Consider the following 23920-nt stretch of genomic DNA (forward strand, 5'->3'; position numbering starts at 1 on the left):
AGTTGATAGTGATTTTAAACAGAGCAGTAGTTGAATGTAATACCTGTTGTCTGAGTGCCGACCAGTGCAGTGCTGGGTGATTGGTCATGCAGTGCGATGACTTTAACAGTATATTCTGTGCCGGGTCTGAGGCCATGAAGTACTGCAGACTCGTCATCTCCATGCGGGGCAGGAAACAGCTCTCTCTCTCCCTCCTCTGGACTGTAGTACAACACTCTGTAGGAGGAGACCACGCCATCGGGACTGTCCCAGGAGATGCGCATAGAGCTGGATTCCACGTCAGTGAAGGACAGATCCTTGGGCTTGTCCACCGCTAGAGAAAAGACAAATTTTTAACTATAAATCCAACTGTTTGCAGTGATTTAAGATAATTAACATATGAAAGGCATGTTTGAATTAACCTTCATATGGAATGGAAAACAAAAATGTTTTTATACTAATATGAGGTGTTTTTTCAGGCAAAAAAAAAATGAATGTTACAACTCACTATGATAAAATATATGGATGTAACATATATATAACACACACACACACAAACAAACACACACACACACGCACACACGCGCACACACACACACACACACACATACATACATACATACATACATACATATATACATATATATATATGCATATATAGCATATAGTATTACATATAGTATGTAATCACATTATATCAGCTGCTATTTGATATAGTATTTTGTAGTATAGTAGTATTCAATGTTGCCCCAAGCCAAACACTCAATTACTATCATTTACTCCCCTGAATGTCATTTATTTGTATCTTATATTTATGTTAATTTCAAAGGGCACAGATTAATAAAAAAATAATAATAAAAAAAGGCAGATCACACTACAAGCACATGCACAGAATCCAGAGTAACATATATTTTGCAACACCAAAGATTACAAAAAGTATCACAAATACATTTACAAGCACTTTTAAAGACTTTATCCAAAATACAAGAATTAGATTAAAATAAAGACTAAAATCAAGGCATTTTCAAGGATATCCATCTACCGTAGAAATTCTGTGTGCTATAGCGCTACTTTTTGTGTTTTTATTTTAATCTTTTTAAATAAGATTAAAATAATAGTGTACTGACTGCGATATAAATAAACCCACCTAAAACTGTAGCAGCAACTTATCACAAGAGGGCGAGTTTTGTTACATAACACTAAATTAATGAAAACAGCCAATTCACAAAATGGACCTTGATAATAAATGAACTTTATATTAAATTGTACACCTACTTGTAACTACATTTTCGACCAGAGGGAGGCTCTCTCCATCCTGACCCAGAGCATACACCTTGATGCTGTACTCCACTGCAGGCATCAGGCCAGAAAACGTAATTTCAGTATGGTCTGCAATTGCACATGAGAAACACATCTACTTAACACTTAATCTGACAACATTAACTCCATTTCAAATGTAAATTGAAGTTGACACAGCATTTACACGAGAGCCATAAAGTATACCTGAAGTCGTTTCTGCATGTAACACAGGTCCTTCTCCAGTAAGAGGAGTTGCATTGACTCTGTATCTTGAGATGGGGCCGGCTGCTGGGGTCCAGCGTACAGTAATAGTGTTGTCCTTCACGTCAGTCACCTCCATCTGTGATGGAGAGTCAATATCTGTTTCAAGAGAAGAAGTTCATTATTACTTTATGTCCCATTACTTTCACACCATTGAAAAAAATTTCTTTTTTATTTATTATCTTTCATGTAGGGTGAAATGCAATCATTGTTATTCAACCCCAAATTATTAGCCTTTCTGTTTATTTTCTTCCCCAATTTGTGTAACGAAGAGAAGATTTTTTTTTCAACACATTTCTAGACACATTAGTTTTAATAACTCATTTCTAAGAACTGATTTGTTTTATCTTAGCCATGATGACAGTAAATAATATTTTACTAGATATTTTTCAAGATACTTCTATACAGCTTAAAGTGACATTTAAAATCTTAACTGGGTTAATTAGGTTAACCAGGCAGGTTGGGGTAGTTAGGTAATTTATTGTATAACGATGGTTTGTTCTGTAGACTATTGAAAAAAAAAATAGCTTAAAGGGGCTAATAATCTTGACGTTAAAATGTTTTTTTTTTTTTATTAAAAACTGCATTTATTCTAGCTGAAATCAAAATAACTAAACCTTTCTGCAGAAGAAAAAATATTTCTAGACATACTGTAAAAATTTTAAGTGGAAAAAAAATGAAAGGGGGTTGAATAATAATGATTGCAAATGTAGCTGTTTGTGAATGTAAACATTTTTTTTAAGTATTGCACATTTTAAAGTATCGCATGAAAAACAAGATGTCAAATTTCATAATTTCAAAAAAATACTGATTTACACTTGCTTGAGGTGGTTTTGAACAGTGCCGGCCTGTCCAACAGGCAATATAGGCGGCCACCTAGGGCCCCGCGTTTCTTGAAGGGCTCCACAAATGCTATTATTGCACACTGACATTCACGGTTTCATGTTTTATTTGTATATGTCATATTTGTGTACTTTATTTTTTTTAATTAGTCTTATCTGGCTTTATTTATGTACTAGGGACTATGCTGAAATTTTTCAGTGTACCTACAGCAGCAGAGACAGATGATGCTGCTACATCCTAAAATTTTCATAGTACTTTATAGTATACATATTTTTCATATTGTTCTCACCTGTAGAGCACACTGGTTGTATTTTGTTTATATTGTACAACAATATGAAAGCGCAATTAACATGTTTTAGGGTTTTAAAGGGACCAGATTTGTGAACAAATTATTTCAGACACTTGAGAAAAGACGTGATACTAAATAGCATATTACAAGTAAATGTAAGTCTTTTTAGACAAAAAAACCTTTTGTAGGACACTTCTGAAATAGCCTAATTGAGGCAATATTTAAAAGAAAAAGGATAGAAAGTTTATTAGATGGTTTACCGGTTCTATGTTTAACATGGATGGGAGTGCTGGATGCAGGGCTGTCCCCTCTACCGGTCACAGCATAAACAGTAATGGTATAATCAGTGCCTGGACGTAGATCTTCAATAGTGGCTGTAGACTGGGAGCCGGGAACCATAAATTCCAGAGGGGCATCAGAACCACCTGCATTGAAAAAAGAAATCCAAACGATTAAGTATCAAATCCATTATTCAAAAACACAGTTTGTTTAGAGTAAAAGCCTGTTCACACCAGCAACAAATCTAATCATGTATTAATAAAAGACTTAATTGATGATTCACAAATTTTTAATGCTACAGATTACCTTCAAGAGGGTTTTTAAAATGTATATTCACTCACAGTGTATAAAGCTGACCAACCAATACTATTTTTTAAAGCATATAGTATTACATATAGTATGTCATCACATTATATCAGCAGCTATTTGATATAGTATTTTGTAGTATAGTAGTATTCAAGTTTGCCCCAAGCCAAACACTCAATTACTATCATTTACTCCCCTGAATGTCATTTATTTGTATCTTATATTTATGTTAATTTCAAAGGGAACAGATAAATAAAAAAATAAATAAATGAATAAAAAACAGGCAGATCACACTAAAAGCACATGCACAGACTCCAGAGTAACATATATTTTGCAACACCAAAGATTACAAAAGTATCACAAATACATTTTCAAGCACTTTTAAAGACTTTATCCAAAATACAAGAATTTGATTAAAATAAAGACTAAAATCAAGGCATTTTCAAGGATATCCAGCTACCGTAGAAACTCTGTGTGCTATAGCGCTACTATTTGTGTTTCTATTTTAATCTTTTTAAATAAAAAATATTGGCTAGTGTACTGACTGCGATATAAATAAACCCAGCTATAACTGTAGCAGCAACTTATCACAAGAGGGCGAGTTTTGTTACATAACACTAAATTAATGATTAAGCATAAATTAATGATTAAGCATCAAATCCATTAGTCAAAAACACAGTTTGTTTAGAGTAAAAGCCTGTTCACACCACCAACAAATCTAATCATGTATTGATAAAAGACTCAATTGATAATTCACAAATTTAATGCTACAGATTACCTTCAATAGGGTTTTTTAAATGTATATTCTCTCACACTGTGTATAAAGCTGACCAACTAACCGAGCCACTGCTGTTAAAACTCTACATTGATGAAGCTCATGAACACAGTATTTTTCTAAGTAAATAGTAGACAAGGAATCCAGAATTGCTTTACTTTACTGTGATGTTTATTAAATACCATTAAAAGTAAAATACAAAAAACCTACTTGACGTTCTTAAAATCAAACCTTTTATATAAAAAAGTTAAATATAAATATTTATCAAAATAGATTAGTGGGGGAAATTGTATTATTATTGCTTAACTAGTTTCTCACAAGCAAGAACATAAAACTATATTGAATGCCTTTAAAAACATTTCATTCCTGGATGGAGTACTAATCGTTACCATCGTTGTCATATAGTACAAAAATATAATTGCAAAGAATGCAAGATTTGACTATTTTTTAGGGAGGTGTTTGCTTGGTTTTTAAGACACTAAATTGACATAAACTTCTTCCATTAGTTATGCATGCAGTAGTTATTAGAGTTGATTATGATGTACAATTAAGAAATATTACATTGCTGTAATTACACAAAAATGAAAGAAAACAATGTTTCTACTGTCTGCTCTTATTGTATTGACATGTTTCCAGTTAAATCTGTAAACAGTTCATGAAGACTTCAAAAAGTCAATTTCGTACTGTAAATCTGTTATCAAAACTTATAATGCTTTGTCAATAATGTCAAACAATTTAATTTTTAAATTTAGATCGCCATTTTTAAATCTGAAATAGATGAAAATTATCAAGAGAAATCTGCCTTATATATAGACTATTGATTAAACAACAAATAAACAAATAAAAAGTAATACAACAAAAAGACAAGGGTAACACTTTAAAATAATGGTCTACTAGTTAATGTTAGTTATATTTACTAACATGATCAAACAATTAGTTATACCTTTATTACAGTATTTATTTATCTTTGTTAACGTTAGCTAATATTGTTCAAGTAAAATAACATTAGTTCATTAACAAAACTTTGCATTAACAAAACTTTGGATATTAATAATACATTAGTTAATTTTGAACTATGATTATTAAATGCTTTACAAGATTACTCATACTTAGTTAATGTTAGTAAATACTAAATGTCTTAATTTCTTAATACTAAATTTACTCTAAAGTCATACCAATTTAACTAATTTTCTAATAATATTTCTGCAAAAAGTTTTCATAACGTTAGCTATTGTTCAGGGAAAATTTGATGGCTGTATGTAAACCATCGCCATCCTTCATTCAGCTCAATTACCCTTATATGCATTACAATGGAACTTTCGCGCTGAACATTTGTGTTGCTGGTGTGAACAGGCCTCGAGTGTAACAACCATAACAGCATTATTTTAACAGGATCCAAATCACCTACCCGACTCTCCATGTGTAATCCTGTAGTACCGCACAGTGACAGAGGGGGCATCCCAGCGAACGGTGATGCTGGTCGGCGTTGAGGAAATCACTTCCAGGTCAGTAGGAGCATCAGAGACTAACAGAAAAACAGCGATAAGACACAAATAATACAAATATGTTCTAAAAGTGATGAGAAGTAAGAGCATACTGGTAGACTGAGTTCCAGTCAGAGGCAGACTGTCTCTGGATCCGCTGACGGCATAGACACTGATGCTGTACTCAGTCTCTGGGGTCAGGCCTGTCAGGGTGAAGTGGCTCCTCGAGGGGGGCAGTCTCTCCTCTTTAGCTCGTCCACCACTGGTCATCTGGTAGCGGATACGGTATCCTGAGATGATGGCCCGAGGAGCCTGCCAGCGCACAGTGAAGGAGGTGGTGCCCACATCAGAGAACTGAAGGCCAACAGGGGCATCAAAAACTGAGAAGCAAAATGAACAAGTTTTTTAACCAACATAACAGGTTGCAGTAGTGCTGTTTTTTTATTTTATAGCAAGGACTTTCAAATATATATTTGAGAGGGAACTCCATCCAATATATTCAAACATTAAAAACCATAAATGTGAGCTTGCACTGAAAAACACGATTGACTGGATTTACTACTATAAATTTGTGCTTGCAAATTTATATGGGCTGAATTTAAACGGATTCAGTTTAGTAATGTTCAACTTGATGTGTTTTTAAAACTCAACCCTTTACCTTAAAACAAATTTAATACATCCAATGATTGATTTTTTTCTTAGCCTATGTTGCATGGGAAAGTTGGATAAACACATGTATGATTCAGAACTATTGATTTTATGCCCAAAATCATAAGAATATTAAGCAAAGATCCTGTTCCATGAAGACTTAAATTTTTCTACTGTAAATATATCAAAACTCTATTTTTGATTAGCAATGAGCATTGCTAAGCTTTTTATTTGGACAACTTTAGTTGAATTTCTCAATATTTAAATTTTTTTAAACCCACCTATTTTAGAAACTGAGATAGTTGCATCTCTGACAAATATTGTCCTATTCCAACAAATGAAAACTTTATTTATTAAATAAATTGCGACTCCCAAATGATGCAACTCAAAACCAAATCATGAAAGACCCTACAGTTAGCACATATAAGAAGTTAATGAAAATGATTTAGTACACAAAATATTGTTGATTAAACCTAGTATTTAAAAAAAAAAAAAAAAACTTTAATCTCATTCATCTAAAACCCCACATTTTTTTGTTTCCCTCACAAACTTACCAGTTCTCTGGGTGCCGATGGCAGGTGATCCCTCTCTGCCCTCATATACGCAAATCACACTCACCAGGTACTCTGTGTTGGGCACAAGATCTAGAAACCACACAGAGAGACTCATTTTTAGTGTGCATTCATTAGAGATACTAAATACAGGACAATTTAATTCTGTTATTTGGCACGTACGGCGAAGGACAACAAAGTTTTCACTTCCTTCCACAGTGCGTTCAGTAGTTTCGTCATCTTCATCGACTGGATGATAACGGATGATGTATTGATTAATGTCTGAGGATTTGGGAACCTGAGGGGCTTTCCAGGTCACCAACATAGTGTCTGCGGTCACTTCTCCAAATGACAGGCCATATGGAGCCGGGACAGCTGGGAGAGACAAGAAAAAAGTACATCATTTTATATTTATATTGATTTATTTTTAAGATTCTCATTATTTCTCATTAAGATTTGAGATTCTCAATTTAATTTAAAAGTTGATATTGAAAGTTTAAGGGCAGGGACAACTGGGAGAGACTGGAAAAAAGTACACATTTTTAAAAGTGTTAAATGTAAAAGCTGATTGACAATTTTATTTTAGCATAATTGTATGTTTATAGACCCTTTAATAGTATAAATGAATTATTAATTTATATTTAGTATTATGTTCATTTATATTTAGTATTATGTTCAGTATTATTTTTAATATTCAGTGCTTTCCATACATAGACTACATTAATGGCCGCCCACTTAGTGACCTTTTTTTTTTTTACTATTATTAACATCCTTTTACATCCTTTTGTATCTACCCAATATAACCAAACATCCACAATCGATTAAGTAGAGGAAACTCTTCTCTCGCTTACCAGTTTCGTTCTGTGCCTGCGAGGACTGTCAACAATTGTGTACACACTGAAATCACACGCTTTTCAGACCCAGAGAGACGGTCATTTTTGTTCGGCCTGGGTTTCTAAATCTCCTAAAATGTCCAAAATTCAACATTTGCTTTCGCTCTCTGAAGCTTGTATGCATTTTTGGATTACTCTTATTAAAGACTACAGCTGCGATACCGGGAAAAAAGGAAATAATAGATTCTTGAATCTAAATGGCCAGTAGCCTGGGGGGGTTTGGGTGGTTCGAAAGACCCACCCCTCACTGACAAAGGTCCAGATATTGTTTTATACACGAGCTTATTTGTCCTGCATACTGTAACAAATTGTGAAAATAATTATTTCCATTAAAGAAGAATTTAAGACCAAGAGGAATCCTCTTGTGGCTGTTGCTTCGGCATGGATGAGGAAAGTTGAATGTGCTGGTTTGTTGTTTACCTAATTCATGACAATAGGCTAGTTTTAATTTAAAACTTTAACAGATTCTCATTATTGTTTCTAATGACGTGATGTAATACATTTGAATTAGTAAAATATGTATAGTTCTTATATTTCTTTATTCTGAATGTTTTTGACACATTAAACAGTGTGGTTGGTGACCACAAGCTAATCCAGCAAAAACACTGCTTAATATGTCACTAAAATTCAGTATTTAAATCTCATAATTTAATATAAAATAAGGCAAATAACTGCAAAAAGGTTAACTTTGTAAGAAAAAGAACCACCCCTTTCACCAGGCTGCCTACAGCACTGATGTACACAATCAGTAATGTTTAATCAACGCATTTGCCTAATTTTAACAGATCTACTTATTTTAATCTTGCAATTATGGTAATTTTTAGAGAAATTGGCTGTTTCTTTTACTTTTGTCATTTATTTCTTATTTACTGATTATTTTATTAATTTGATGATGTTAATATATTACATAGGCCATTTATATATCCATATCTAAAATGCTTTAACATTCAATTTTGCTTTAAACTTGAAAGAAAGAGAGAAGCAGACCTGTCAGTGGGTGCACATGGCTCCAAAATAGCATAAAAGTATATATTTTTTTTAAATTTTAGTCTTTAACAGTTTTTTTTACTTTAACCCACTGAAAAGAAGTAGTGTCATAATGAATACAACTATTATTAAAAATTAAATTATGTTTTGTTTGTCACATATAGTTAACTATTTATGTGATGTAGGTAAACTGTATGTTTTTTAATACAGCTACCAAAGCAAGTATATTTCAAACCTGTGGGAAGCACCGATATTAATAGATATTTCATAATTTTAGTATTTCTTTTACATACTTATTTTTTTTACACTAGTTCTGATTGCTTCCAGAAATGCTAACACATCAGCATACTGAAGGTTTAGTTTTACGGCTTGTTTAAAAGCCAACTGAGGAGGAAAGAGTGAGAAAATGAGCACAATCTTTAGAGGTCTGACCAAGAATCTGTTTGTGAAAAGCAGACTTCACACAGACTGATGCCATGTGGCTCCAGACATCAGATTACTCCATCACAAAAGAGAATGAGAAAGTAGAGGGAGTTACAAAAAAAAGTGAAAGGAAAGAAATAAAGTGCTAAAACAAGACACAGCTGCTAGTGTTTCCTCAGTCATCTTTCATACAGGGATATGGCTGCCATATGTACTTAAACAATGAAATATTGTAGAAACAAAGAGCAGAAATGTTTAACACTTAAAGGCAGAGATTTACTGCACATACAGCCGAGTCTACAGGCCATTACATTCACTTCTAATCCATGGAGAATGTAAAAAAAAAAAAAAAAACATTTGCAAAACTATAATAGAATTTGATATCAAATAATTACAAATAAGCACAAATCATCTGATAATTTTCAAGACAGGCCCAAAATTGCCCCCAGCATCCTGCATTTTAAGTGTGCCTTTATTGTTTTACTTTCCCTGAAATTACAACACAAAAGGTTGTAAAAAGTACAAACCATGATAACCTAAAAGTACATTTACGCAGCTATAATGCTTTAGCTAGTGCTCAGGTGTCCAAACTCACTCCTGGAGGGCCGATGTCCTGAATATTTAAGTTCCAACTGCAATTTAACACACCTGAACCAGTTTATCGAGGTCTTTCTAGGTATACTGTACTAGAAAGTTCCAGGGAGGTGGAAGGAAGCTGGAGCTAAACTATGCAGGATACTGGTCTTCCAGGACCGAGTTTGAACACACCCCTGAGCTAGTGGCTAGCTACTGCTAATAGATCTAAATAAACTGTTTTTTTTTTTTTTTTTCAAATTTAATGCAGACAAAGTATAGACCATTGTGAGGGATGTAAACAAAAGCAATGGTCCAAATGTATTTCCTGTTTTACATTTTAAATTTCTAAAGCTTCCGAGAATCCAAAAAGAGCCACATATTAAAGAATAATGTTATAATGGCTAATTTAATATTAGGATATGATTGAACTGTCACTTGCTACAGTTTTGAAACCATTTAATAACAAGCAGGAAATGTTTATGGGCCAATGAATGGGTCTATAGGCAAACACACACACACACACACACACACACACACACTTACCTGTTTGCTGGGTGATAGTGATGGGTTCGCTCTCTCCATTTTCGGTAACTGTGGTGACGGTGATGTCATAATCTATGCCTGGCTCCAGGCCATGAACAGTATAAAAGCCTGTTGTGGGCTCCACAAATTCAACAAAGATCGGGACACTGTCCCCAGCTGCCAAAACTGTGATGCGGTAGCCGGTAACGGCAGTGGAGTTTAGAGGACTCCAGCTTAGGCCAATAGTAGTGTCAGTGACATTGATGAAGCTGAGATCAGTTATTTTAGGCACATCTGAAGGAGAGAAGATGCCCGACACAGACAGACATGACACAGAAAGATGGAGGTAAGTCATTTGTCCAGAAAACAGGTCCTTCATGGTTCATATTGTGAAAACTGAACCATGGAGATAGAACATTAGAAAGTTGTGATGATACAATATAGCATTATCACAAACTCTTCTGTAGTTGTGACCAAAACTGGCTAAAAATGTTAAATGATAGTTAGTTCTTATGTTCCGTTATACAAAATTGACTGGTTATCATTAACCAATGACAAACAAAACATAGGCTGATTGTATCATTTCACATTTTTCTTAGTAAAAAATATTTTCTTCATTTAATTTATTAAATGAAAAGTTTAACCCAAACATTAAAAAAAATATTCCTGATTATTTACTTCCCTCAGTTTATCCAAAATATGAATAAATATGAATATATGAAAAAAAGGATAAGGATTTCAGAAGAAAATATTGCAGATTGTTTTCATCCAAAGAAGCTGAACAAGATTTAATGTAGACCATTTTTAACAGTCCATAATTAGGCATCTTTAAAGTACTTAATTTGCCCATTAAAATTCTTTATCTAACTGAATTTGAATAATGGTTTAGAAGCTCTGATTAGCTTCACCAGTACACCTGAAACTTTTTCACAGCACAGTTCAGCATGACTCACTTTTGATGAGTTTTCTACAACCTGCTTTACGTAGCACTTTTTTTTTGTACCACTTGTGTACACTTTTTGTACACTTGTGAGGTTTCAGTTGAGCTGTTACATGACATCCACACAAAAACTGATTGGTCAGAGAGAATCTTCACTATCAGCATCATTGGATTTGTAAAAAGATGCACCAAACTACATTTAAACAAACCCAATAAAATTACTGATCACTTCCCCTTATTTGTCGGAATTGTGTGGATTACATTGGCCTGAGACTAAACTGCTGTAGGACCTTAAAAAATGGTATGTTTCTGAACCCTCTACACTTGCATTAGATTAGAAACATTTCCCTGCAACATTTCATATATATCTTGGACAACCTGGGTGTAAATAGTCAGGAATTTATTTCAGTTTTGGCTATACCATTCTGTTAATACCTTTGTGTTTAATGTCTCAAGAAACATTAAAAGCAAGCATTTCATTAATTGTTCTGACACACATACAGACTCATTAAATGTTTAGGCCTGATTACTGACAAACAACAGGTGTGATTTTGGTATTTAGAAGCGGTTATACCTGGGGTTACAGTTGTGAAGACAGGAACGCTCTCCATGTCGTCCTTCACAGTGAACACGCTGACATTGTACTCTACTCCTGGACTCAGGTTCTCTAATGTGCATGAGTTCTGTCCGGCCTTCACAAACTCCTCAAGTGAATTGCCCTGCTGGCCTTTGGTGGGGGTGCAGGTCACTCTGTAGCCCGTGATGTCTGTGGGAACAGGACAAGTTTACCAAGAGGTAAATTTGCAGTCTCGACACACAAGCTGATTTGCTGCTCAATAAACATTTCTTATTATTAGCATCATTAGCGTTGAAAACAGATGTGCTTATATACTTGTATTACATTGTATTAAACATAAATAAACATTTTGCTTATTTATTGTTCTTTATTGTTTTATGATTGCAGTGTGACTTCTGGCTTCTGGCTTCTTATTTGGGATTTTATGCCAGCTTGTAATTCTCTGCATTTTTATTTGTTATTGTATATCTTGCAACACTAAGTTTAAGAAAAGCACATAATACATTCATTTTCCTTTGACTAAGTCCCTTTATTCAACTGGTCCCCACAGCAGAATGAACCAGTAATTTATCCAGCTTACTAGCATACTATAATACAATAATAATAATAATAATAATAATACAATTATGATAGGTGATGATAGGTGTTACCAAAATGTCTTCAATTAAATGTACCGCATTATGCAAGATGGTAGAATATATTAGTATTTACATTTGAACAAACACATAAAGAAGCATTTGCTCTATTCTGAGCTCTCAGAACTAACCTGGGATGTTAGCATCATTCCACTGAACAGTTAGCTTTCCGGTGTTGGGGTTGGACTCCAGGTTCAGATCAGTGGGTGGAGAAAGAGCTGTGAACGGATAGACAGACATTGGATAACTCCTCCAACAGTCTGGGAAATGTCTCTCTCTCACAGCTTCAACAACCTTTGTTTGATAAGGACTTTTTTTAGACTTACGAGTGACCACGCGCCGAGTTATAGGGTTTCCATGCTCTTGACCACTGATGACTGGTTGGACACTGTATGTGTACTCAACTCCAGGGGTCAGACCTGAGATGAGGACACTACCCAACTCTGAGGTCACATCTCTAGGGGCTTCTCCACCTTGGCTGGGCCTCACTGTCAACTGCAGAGCAGAGAAACAATAAAACACCTTTAGCTGCATTGCAAATGACACACTAGTATACACATATGCACTTAAAAACTGCACTAAACACTCAACCATGTAATGTATAAGTTTAGTTTCATCCCAAATTAAACAATAGAATTTCAAAACGTTTTTCACACTGTAATCCTGGTTGCCCTTAAAAGTTAAGCCGATTTATATGAACCTTTTGAGCTTATTAAACTTATGTTAAACAGACTTAAAATAGCTTGCGGAACTTATGAAATCAAGTTAGAAAATAGTTAACTTAGTTTAAGGAGTTAATAAGTTGCAATGATTTAAACACTGTCAGGACTAATTGATTATATCATTTAACACAGGGCAGTCAATAGCTATGTTTCCATCCAAAACTGCGAATGAACTGGAATGCAAAACTGGATTATCGCTGGATTATGTTCATCTAATAAATGACTTGCGCCTCAGAAGGCAATCATGACACACAGTGAACGCACAGTGGCGTTTGAAAGTGTCAGATGCGGAACACAGGCGCTCTTGATTCTAGAGGTCATTAATAATATAATAACACTAATAATGAAATAGTAAGGCATTTTAGAATGACCAAAACAACAGTTCAGATGTTTTACAATGTGCTCAGCCTGGTGATTTGTCCATTTACACACATATCCATCATTACATGATCTCTTATCACAAAAATCACACAACCTTTTTTAATGTGCATGCTGGAGTTTGTGCGATAAAAGTGTTTCCATTGAAGTTTGAGCATTTTTTCTTATCAAATAAAAAGTTCATCCCACTCAGTTATGCATATAAGTTTATGCGCATTTTTAAAATGTATACACATCATGGCATTTCCATCAGCCATTTTTTATGCGCATATGCAAAATGCACATAAAATAGAAGGATGGAAACATAGCTAATGTTGCTGAAGTAGTAAAAAAGTACTAAGTAAAGTTTTATAAACTAGTTTTGAGAGGAGCACATGAAATGATTGATCACGGCTGGTCTGTCATCTGCAATCATCGAGCTGAAGGTGCAGCTGTCATGCAGTGAGAGGTTTGCGTCTTTAATAAACTACTACGACAGTTGTGTTCATTAAACAGTAAGAATGATTAATAAATCCATATTTAACAGTCCCCTAAAAGTCAAGTCTTGTCTCCAGTATCGGGCTCAGGCACACTTTACACTCACACTACAAGTGAACCTCGCTCTAGCCGGCCAACTGAACCATGCCTGAGCCTGATTCAGAGTACTCACACTTCTCAAACGATCCGGGAGACAGGCCAGGGCTATGGAATAAAATCACTGTCATAAATATTTTGTGCGTAAATAAAATTCACGCATCCGTAATAATAAAATCTTAAAGGAAAATGGAACGTGCTCGTAATTTTATGAAGGTACAATTCCAAATCTGCGATTAGAACAAACACAGGTACGACATTTTCTTTGTTTGTTTGTATATGACTGATAAATTTACGATGGGTGTACTATACAAACACGAAATACAGTTTCACCACGAACACAAAGTCCTGATTACGAGTACGAATCAAACAGCGACACTCCACTGTCAAAATTACTTCACCACTGTCACAGGCATTAATAAACTGCTGGGCACTCAGAGACCCCACACATTGTATCAGGTAAGAGTTTTGTTATTCCTTCTTTGAGAAATGTTAGTCATAAGCTGTGATAAAGGTTGAGAGTTAATGAGGTCCGTTTTCACTGCGTTTTCACTATCTTCATTATATAATAGATCAATGGTCTATTAATCTGGCTTTAAAAATGTGACCTAATCAACAGATGTCATGTTATAGTTAGCAGTGTTCAGTGATTCACTCATACTGCGCTTGCTGCTTACATTATGCTAGCTCACTAACCTTGGCCCATTCTTAATTTTGATTCTGTAAAATGACCAAGAAACACAGTGAAAATGGACCTCATTAAGTCTTAACCTTCATTACAGCTTATGACAGACATTTCTTAAAGAAGGAATAACAAAACTCTTACCTGATACGATGTGTGGGGTCTCTGAGTGCCCAGCAGGCGCGCCATTGTGATAGATGACTCTCGCTTGTTTATTAATGCCTGTGACAGTGGTGACGTAATTTTGACTGTAGAGTGTCGCTGTTTGATTCATACACTCGTAATCAGGACTTCGTGTCCATGGTGAAACTGTGTTTAGTGTTTGTAAAGTACACCCATAGTAAAATTATCAGTCATATACAAACAGACAAAGATAATTTTATAATTACATATGCGTGAATTTTATTTTCGCACAAAATATTTATGACAGTGATTTTATTCCATACAGGGCATAGTGTGAGTGCCCCCTTAGGCCCATCACAATCCACAGTCAGCAAAGTCTTAAACAGCACTATAGCAGCACTAACAACACCAAACATAAGGCAGTTCATTGACTTTCCAAGTGACCTCCAAACTATGCAGCAAAAGCAAGCAGCTTTTATGAGGAGTGCGGGCTTCCCTGGAGTTGTTGAAGCCATTGATGGCACTCATGTTTGCGCCATTGCTCCTACTGTAAATAAGGCATATGTCAATAGAAAAGGATTTCACAGCATCAATCTTCAAGCTGTGTTTGATGCCAATTACAAGATTCTGGATCTTGTACCAAAATTGGTTGGGTCAACACATGATGCTAGGGTTCTTTTAGCCTCACTGGGTTATTTGAACAAAATTATCTTCCCCCTGGATGTCATCTAGAAAACTTTTCTACTTGAACCAGTTTGGTTTTCTTTTTAAATCCATATTTTAAGAGCTAAAAACTTTGATCTTTCTTTTATATACAACTAAGAGTGCAATTTACAATTCAATTTGTGCAAGATTGTGTAAAATGCATGTATTTACTCGTATTTTTTTCACATAACACAAAAGTACTTTTTAATTATATTTTAATATGTTGAATAATTTTATTGTACTAATTTATCAGTGAATGGTGTCGTGCTGCTGTGACTTTATCCTTGCGGGCCAAAATTCAAAATTCTATTCAAGGTCACTGTTAATATCTACAAAAATAAATGTTAAAGTTTATTGCAAAATGTGCATATGGGTTTGTCCTTAAAGGTCTTTAGACATAAGTTATCATGAAAAAAATAAAAATAAAAATAAAAACAATTAAAAAAAATTTTTCTCGAAAGTGAATACAGTTTTTACTTCCAGGACCTGACTGTTGCACTATATTGGCAAAAAAAGATGGTTCATAAGCCGATGGTGAATAAAATATGTGTGAATGTTAGAAAGAAGAATGTCAAAAGTCAGTTTCTCACGAATACTTGCACATTAAAGCAAAGAGTTATGACCTGTAGCTGTGCTTCAGTGTCTCTGGTGTGTTTCAATCCTACCTTGTATCCAATTTTGGGCAGAGGGCTCCAGGAGACAATGATAGAAGTGTCTGTGACATCAGTGCTAAAGTACGGAGCATTTCCCATTGGAGGAGCTGAAAGCCAGAAAGGTATTGTTGTTATATTTATCACCATGATTAATCACAGATGGTTAGACAGTGATTAATTGTTAATTAATCATTAAAATATTCCACAGACTGAAAGTTACTTTCATGATTTTGTAGAAAAGAGCTACTTTTAGCCTTAAGATATTTTATAAATGCCACCTCAGATTAGGATGTTTTCTGACAGACACAGAGGCAGAAACTCACTTGTGGCGAAGGTAGCAATGGAGCCTTCACTGAGCACGTTTCCTCTTTCTGCATGCAGAGTGGCAGAGTATTCTGTGTCCGGCTGCAGGTTGAGGAGGGTGTACTGCGACAGACGGCCTGGAATACGCAGCTGTTTGGGGTTGGAGCCCTCGACTGTCAGGAAAAGCCTGTAACCTGTGATCTGAGCAGTGGGAGGCAGCCAGACGATCACAGCACTGTCTTCAGTAATGTTGGAGAAGTAGATGTCAGTTGGGGGATCCGGCTCTGGAGAGAAAGATGTAGAGTCAGTACAGATGATTAGCCATGATGCATTTAATTTTGCATTTGTCAAACTGCTTATATGATCACCTACTGTAGTTATAAAAAAAGTAATCATTAATTTTATACTTATTTGGTTATTTTTCTGTCAATCTTTAATATTATTTTAAATACATTTTTTATTTTTTTAAATTTCTAAATATCCTTAGTTTATCAGGTAAGTTTATTTAAAATGATTGTTTTTATAAATATTAAGTGATGAAGGGTATAATTCTTGAATTAAATTACTTATTTTTGAGTTAATTTTGTAAACTTAAAAAAAAACTTCAAAAACTTTTTGGTGTGAAATAGGTGTATATTGTTGATTCTGTTTGCAAATGTAAAAAATATATTTTAATAATAATTATAATATAATTTAACACTAATATAACAATTTAATAAATATAATATAATATAATATAATATAATATAATATAATATAATATAATATAATATAATATAATATAATATAATATAATATAATATAATATAATATAATAGAGACTGATCCGAAGGAAAATGAATGAATAAAATTCATTATCATTCATTCATTTTCTTGTCGGCTTAGTCCCTTTATTAATCCAAGGTCGCCACAACGGAATGAACCGCCAACATATCCAGCACGTTTTTACGCAGCGGATGCCCTTCCAGCCGCAACCCATCTCTGGGAAACAAAACTCATTATAATATTCAAATTAAAAAGCTATATTATAATATAAAAGAATTGCTATATAAAATGATATAATATAATATAACATAACACAATACAATACAATATAATACAATATTATACAACATAATACAATACAAAAGTATTGTAATAGTATAATATAATATAATATAATATAATATAATATAATATAATATAATATAATATAATATAATATAATATAATATAATATAATATAATATAATATAATATAATATAATATAATAAATGAAAAGAATAATATTGAGGCATGAATTCTATGAATATACTTTTACTTCACAGTAGAGTTTTTTTATTCTCTCACTTGTAGCTTGCTCTCCCACCAGCGGTTCGCTCTCCTCTCCTGATTTGAGGGAAAAGATGAAGAAGCGGTAGAGGGTGCCGGGCTGAAGGTGTGTGATTTCAGCATAAGCATTCTGTGTTACTGGATAAGGCACTTCTTTCTCAATCAAGCCATCTGGACCCACTTCACCCACAGACACACGGTATCCAGACACCTCAGAGGACGGAGAAGTCCAGGTGATAGTGATCTTTGAGTCGGACACCTCATAAAACTGCAGATCGGTTGGAGACGGCACTTCCTCTGTAGGCAGAAAATTAATATATTTCTTTTATATAATTTACTGAAACAAGTTTAATGTTTCTTATGAACCGATGCTTCTTATGCTTATAGTTATGAACCAATTGACATTTAAATTTGTTTTTACTAGATCCAAGTTTCCAATTCTGCATTTTTAAAGTCAAACGATCAGTGTATTAATACATTTTAATTGCAAGCTGAACTATCTGCAGTGATATTTAGAGACAATTGAGAGTTTTGCATATTAGTTTGAGCTTGATATGATATACACTATAAAAAAAAGATTTGTTATTTAATGTTTTTTTCTAGCAGCTGGGGTGCCGGAAAAAAAGGTAAAATAATAGACGTTAAATTACAGAAATTTACCGTAAAAATAAGAGAAGTTAAATAACAAAAAATTACCACAAAAATAACAGATGTTAAATTAAGGAAATTTCTGTAATTCAACATCTGTTATCTTACAGTAAATTTCTATAATTTAACAGACATTATTTTCCTTTTTTTTTTTTTTACCGGCACCCAAGCTGCCGGAAAACCCCCCATAAAATAGTACTTTATTTTTTATAGTGTACCTTTATCTTTGTGAAATTTTCTAACATTAAATGTAAATTTAAAATAAACAATAGACAACCTGAATTAAAATACTTTCTTCCAGTAGGTAGCGCTTATAGAACAGTAATAATAATGAGCTGATTATAAAGAAAACAACAGTCAATGAGTGTTTAATTTGTTAAAGTGAATGCTGAATATGTGGTGGTTTTTTATGGGTGCTCAGTCTGTGCTACCAATTCAATATTTTGTCTTTAGTCATAACTTTGCTCCGTCTTTGACACCTTTGGCCCCTTTTAATTCTTAATTTACGCACTTTGCTTTATAAAACTAGTGCAATGCAGTTTGTATGCAAGTATGGAACAGAGATCAGCCAATATATATATATATATATATATATATATATATATATATATATATATATATATATATATATATATATATATATATATATATATATATATATATATATATATATATATATACATACATAACAAGATCACATAGATGGAGCAAAAAAATGCCGATTTCAATATCTGGCCTGTTAAAAGAAAAATTTCTCCCGAAAAGGAAAATTCTGTTATTAAATTTCACCCTCATGTTGTTCCAATAAACTTATTAAACAAATTAGGATATTTTCATCGTCCATAAACAGCAATAGACTGATTTCACACGGCCGCCATTTTCAAAAGCGAAATCGAGGCTGCGGTGGTAAGAAACCCGGAAGTATCATTGAAAGTTACATGGGAATGTTGTGTAACTGGCTATATAGCTTATCAGCGAAGAGAAAGTGACACAATTTTATCATTTCACCACCTTCTGGGTGACCCGGAGGTCCGTTCTGAATTAATTGGTGAATATAATAAGGGATATCAGAGCTCATTTTCAGCTAAGTTAAGGGAAATGGCACTAGTTAGCTAATGTTTTCTTTCCCAACACACGTTTTAGATGCTATTTATCAAACTTGAGTTAATAAACTGACTCTTTCATTATATTAGACTTGTCACGATACTGAATTAAAAGAAAAAAACATTAATTTCCTGTGAACATAAAGGCACTGTTGATGGCTTTCTTAAAACAGTGCTGATTTGCCATTGTGGTCATGTGTTCAACAGAAATGATTGTGATTGGCCGAGAAGGTCATCAGTCACAACACAGACAGAGGACTGGAACGATCTGCTTGTTGATTCGACTTAACTTCAAGGCAAGGCTGCTTTGCGCTTCAGTCTCCGTGTATCTGTGTTTGCAGTGGGTGAAGAGCAGTAAGCTGAGTGCAAACCAAACTCAGAGACACGAATACTGAAACGCGAAGCAGCCTTGAAGATCAGTCGAGTCATCCGCGCTCAGCAGCGCTTCCATGTTAGTGGGAAATAGCCGGGTTTAAAACTTTAGTACAGGGACAACACTATTACAGACAGCACGAGGGCGTGCTGCAGAGGACTGCAGTGTTTTATCGCTCACCGGGTTACATAGACTGAAGCAGGAAAGTGCCCTCACGGTGTTTAACTGGTGCTATGAACTGAAGCCCAGGAGGACACTTAAGCGCATCACTGAGATTGTGATGTTGTTTGATGCTAAATTACTTTTAATTGGTTAAAATAAACCTACTAAATAATATTAAAGTGATGGTTACATCATTTTTGCATTTTAAAATCTCGGTAACAGCTGGAGGTTTATAGTACACGGCATGTTACTGCAATGTTTACAGTGCTGGTCCTATACTTCCTGGTTTCTTCCCACCACAGCCTCGCTTTGGTTCTTTAAAATGGCGGCCGCGTGAAATAAGCGTATGGTCCAGAGACATTCAAAGTCCAGAAAAGAAACCAAAAACTTTGTCAAAACATTCCATGTGACTTCAGTGGTTCAACTGTAATCATATGAAGCTCCAAGAACACTTTTGTGCACGAATTAAAAATATATATAAAAACAACTTTGTTCGACTTTAATTATCAACATCTTCCACGTCAGATTAGTGTGAGGATTTAATGCAGTCAGAATGATGCTTGCATATTGCTCTAACTCTTAAGGACATTAAATATCTTATAAAGGCTTAGAAAGCTCTCAGATTTTATTTAAAATATTTTAATTGGTGTTCTGTAGTTAAACAAAAGCCTCAGGGGATTGGAGCGACATGAGGGCGAGTAATTAATTACAGAAGTTACCTTTTTGTGTGAACTAACCCTTTAAATATGTGCATCTCCATTGCTTTCATTATATTAATAAAAGCACAAAACAAACAATCATGACCCTTTTCTACCTTATGACTCAGAAAGCCTAATTTCAACCTTCCTTAAGTTTATCAAGGCCTCTCATTTAGACCTGGCAATCCACGTGTTTACCATTCTGTAAAACTTGCTCATCTGGGCAAAGGAATTTAGACACCCTACCGACAGACCAGACGTCCTGACAGGCGAAAGAAAAATAGGCTTTCAAGACTTGTTTGTTTTAAACCCAGCCATAATGTTTTAGCAGACATCAAACCCTCACTGCATGAGAAGCTGAACTGTTTGTTGAACTATTTTTTTTTTTTTGCAGCATCAGAAGAATCAAAGCATATTCTAAAAGTCAACGTGGGTAAACAGAAGATAAACATCTCCTCAATGAAACCCAGGCAGATTTGTAAAGTTGCGATGTTTGCCGATTTACCAGACATCTGAAATGTTTTCAGAGCCGGTCCCCATAAAAATCAAGATTTTCGACTCGTTCTGCACTTTATACCCTATATGGATTCACAGGCGTTTGGACGCCGACTTGCTGACTCGACCTAAATGTGATCTTATCTTTGGGCTGCCAGACAAAACAGCTAAATCCAGTCAAAAGAAAACAGTAAAAGACATTTATGGCCTGATGACATCATGCTATGTTTGCACTATATTGTTGAGATCAGACCATTTGTTAAACAGAGGTTATTATCTTTACATGTATCCTGGCAAACATTTAAGGTCAAGTAACACATCTTCGTTTTAAAAACGGGTGGGTGACTCTCATAAAAAACTGCCAAGAACTGATCTACAACATAATTTATCCTTAAAAACAAACTAAAGACGTATGCAGTTACTTTAATAAAAAGGAAAGATATAAACACTATGTTTTTTTTCTGTTTGCATCAAATTTTATTTATAAAAGTGATTTTTATATACCTGGAAAGTATTTTTAAATCCATTTATATAATTAATGATTAAATACTAATGATTACGTGTCTGATTATGGTTTTGAATCACTTAATTTCATTCCGCATAACAGATATATATTTTTAAAGAATAAAAAATAAAATAAATAAGTGATCATGCTATTTTATTGTATTATTATTTATTAAAAGCTTTTTTGTTAACATCAAAGTAAAACCTAATTGTTAGATAGACGGTGGCAATGTAAAAGATTTAATATTAAAATTTAACAGCATTTTGTTGCTTTACAGTGTTCCTAAGATACATGTTTGCATGTTAGGTATGGGTTTAAGAAAATAATAATAATAATATATGTATTTTTTTAAATTGTTTTAAAAGGTCAGATTCTAGATTTCAATAAAAACTTGAGTCTATATGTAGTCTGTTTGAGTGTATTTGGGCCTATATAGTGTATGTGGGTCATTTGAGTCTTTAATTTAAGTCTTTTGAGTGTGCTTCCAGTCATTTGACTCTACATAGAGTCTGTTTGAGTGTATTTGAGTCTATATATCAGGGGTCACCAATCTCGTTCCTGAAGGTCCGGTGCCCTGCAGGGTTTAGCTTCAACTTCCCTCTGGATGTTTCAAGTATACCTAATAAGACCTTGATTAGCTTTGTTCAGGTGTGTTTGATTAGGGTTGGAGCTAAAATCTGTAGGACCTCCAGAAGCAAGTTTGTTGATCCCAGATATATATATATATATATATATATATATATATATATATATATATATATATATATATATATATATATATATATATATATATATATATATATATATATATATAGTCTATTTGAGTGTTTTTGGGCCTATACAGTGTATTTGGGTGTGTTTGGGCACCTGATTTTACCAATCCCCCTCCTTTCCCTGTCCATCATTTACTTTCACTTTCTTCCACGACTCCCCCAACCCTCATCACTTTCGTCAGTGACAACCCCCCTCTCTTCACTTTCGTTCTTTGTCCCCAACACCCCTACACCATCTAATTTTGATCCACTTCAAATGTTGACTACTGTAGTGTGTTTGAGTCTTTATACTGTGCAGTCTTTAAGTCTTTTGAATGTGTTTTCAGTCGTTTGACTATATCAAGTCTGATTTTATGTATTTGAGTCAAAGCCTATTTAAGTTGAGTTTATGTAGAGCTTGCTTTGTCTATTTGAGTCTATATAGAATATGTTTTAGTGTATTTGGGCCTATATAGTCTGTTTGAGTGTATTTAAGTAATTGGGTTTTTATTTTGTAGAATCTGAGTCTTTTGAGTGTGTTTGAGTGTGTCTCTTAATCTATTATTGTACATAATTATAATGGTGATACAATGCACTAAGGAGCTCTTAAATTACATGGATAAAAAATAATAAAAGTGAATGTCACATGCATTAAACTAAACACATTTTGGGGTGGAAATATATGAAACTATCATAATACATTGTAATTTTTCAAACATAATTAGATAGAATGCTGTTTTGAAATTTTCTCATGATTTTTAGTGGTTGATTACCCGCCAGTGGCTCTCCAGCAGTGGTGACCTGAACAAAAACAGGTTCACTCTCCTGATTCTCTTCCACAGAGAAGATGCTGATGTTATAAAGCACACCAGGTCGAAGATCACCAAGGGTCAATGAGGTGGAATGTTCTGGCAGATTCAGCTCAACACTGCCAGAACTGCCCTCTTCAGATGGGGTGTAAACTACACGGTAACCTGAAATAAACCACATGGACATTTGTTAGCATCAATATGTTTCCCACAGTTTCTGTATAGATCACATAATGGTTTGTTTGACAAAAAACAGCCTCGGTTTACCTGTGATGGGAGCCAAAGGTTTAGACCAGCTGATACGAATGGAGGTGTCTGCTACATCCTCCACTTCATGATCAGAAGGAGCATCAGGAGCTGTGAAAGCAGAAAGATCATCTTTTAATGCAGTCAAATACTGAAGCGATGGTATTTGTCCATGCATTTTAATATACCGTATATACACAGCTGTGGGAAAAATGAATAGACTTGAAAATTCTCAGTTTCTCTGGATTTATTACAGGGTTTCTGCAGCCATCATCATGTCAAATATAAGACTTTTTAAAACCCTTTTAAGACCATCATAAATTTTAGACTTATACAGAGCTAAACACTAAGGATTTTTTCTAATTTCCTGGCTATTTTCTTTTCTTTTCTTTTTTTGCTTGCCACAACAGA

The 23920-nt window shown here is 34.2% G+C and overlaps 1 protein-coding gene across 1 annotated transcript in view; it reads right to left on the minus strand.

Annotated features, from left to right (window-relative positions):
- fn1a (fibronectin 1a) overlaps positions 1–23920 on the minus strand; it is a 62595-nt gene that overhangs the window by 12493 nt on the left and 26182 nt on the right. The window contains 17 exon segments of the mRNA NM_131520.3: positions 44–313; positions 1255–1368; positions 1483–1638; positions 2932–3096; positions 5440–5556; positions 5629–5895; positions 6718–6807; positions 6898–7089; positions 10137–10409; positions 11630–11821; positions 12399–12485; positions 12594–12762; positions 16116–16210; positions 16427–16690; positions 17737–18015; positions 23228–23428; positions 23531–23620. Coding sequence (NP_571595.3) covers positions 44–313; positions 1255–1368; positions 1483–1638; positions 2932–3096; positions 5440–5556; positions 5629–5895; positions 6718–6807; positions 6898–7089; positions 10137–10409; positions 11630–11821; positions 12399–12485; positions 12594–12762; positions 16116–16210; positions 16427–16690; positions 17737–18015; positions 23228–23428; positions 23531–23620 — 3021 coding nt within the window.

Source organism: Danio rerio, chromosome 9 (genome assembly GCF_052040795.2).
Source record: "Danio rerio strain M-AB ecotype USA chromosome 9, GRCz13ab, whole genome shotgun sequence".
In the NCBI taxonomy this organism is placed as follows: domain Eukaryota; kingdom Metazoa; phylum Chordata; class Actinopteri; order Cypriniformes; family Danionidae; genus Danio; species Danio rerio.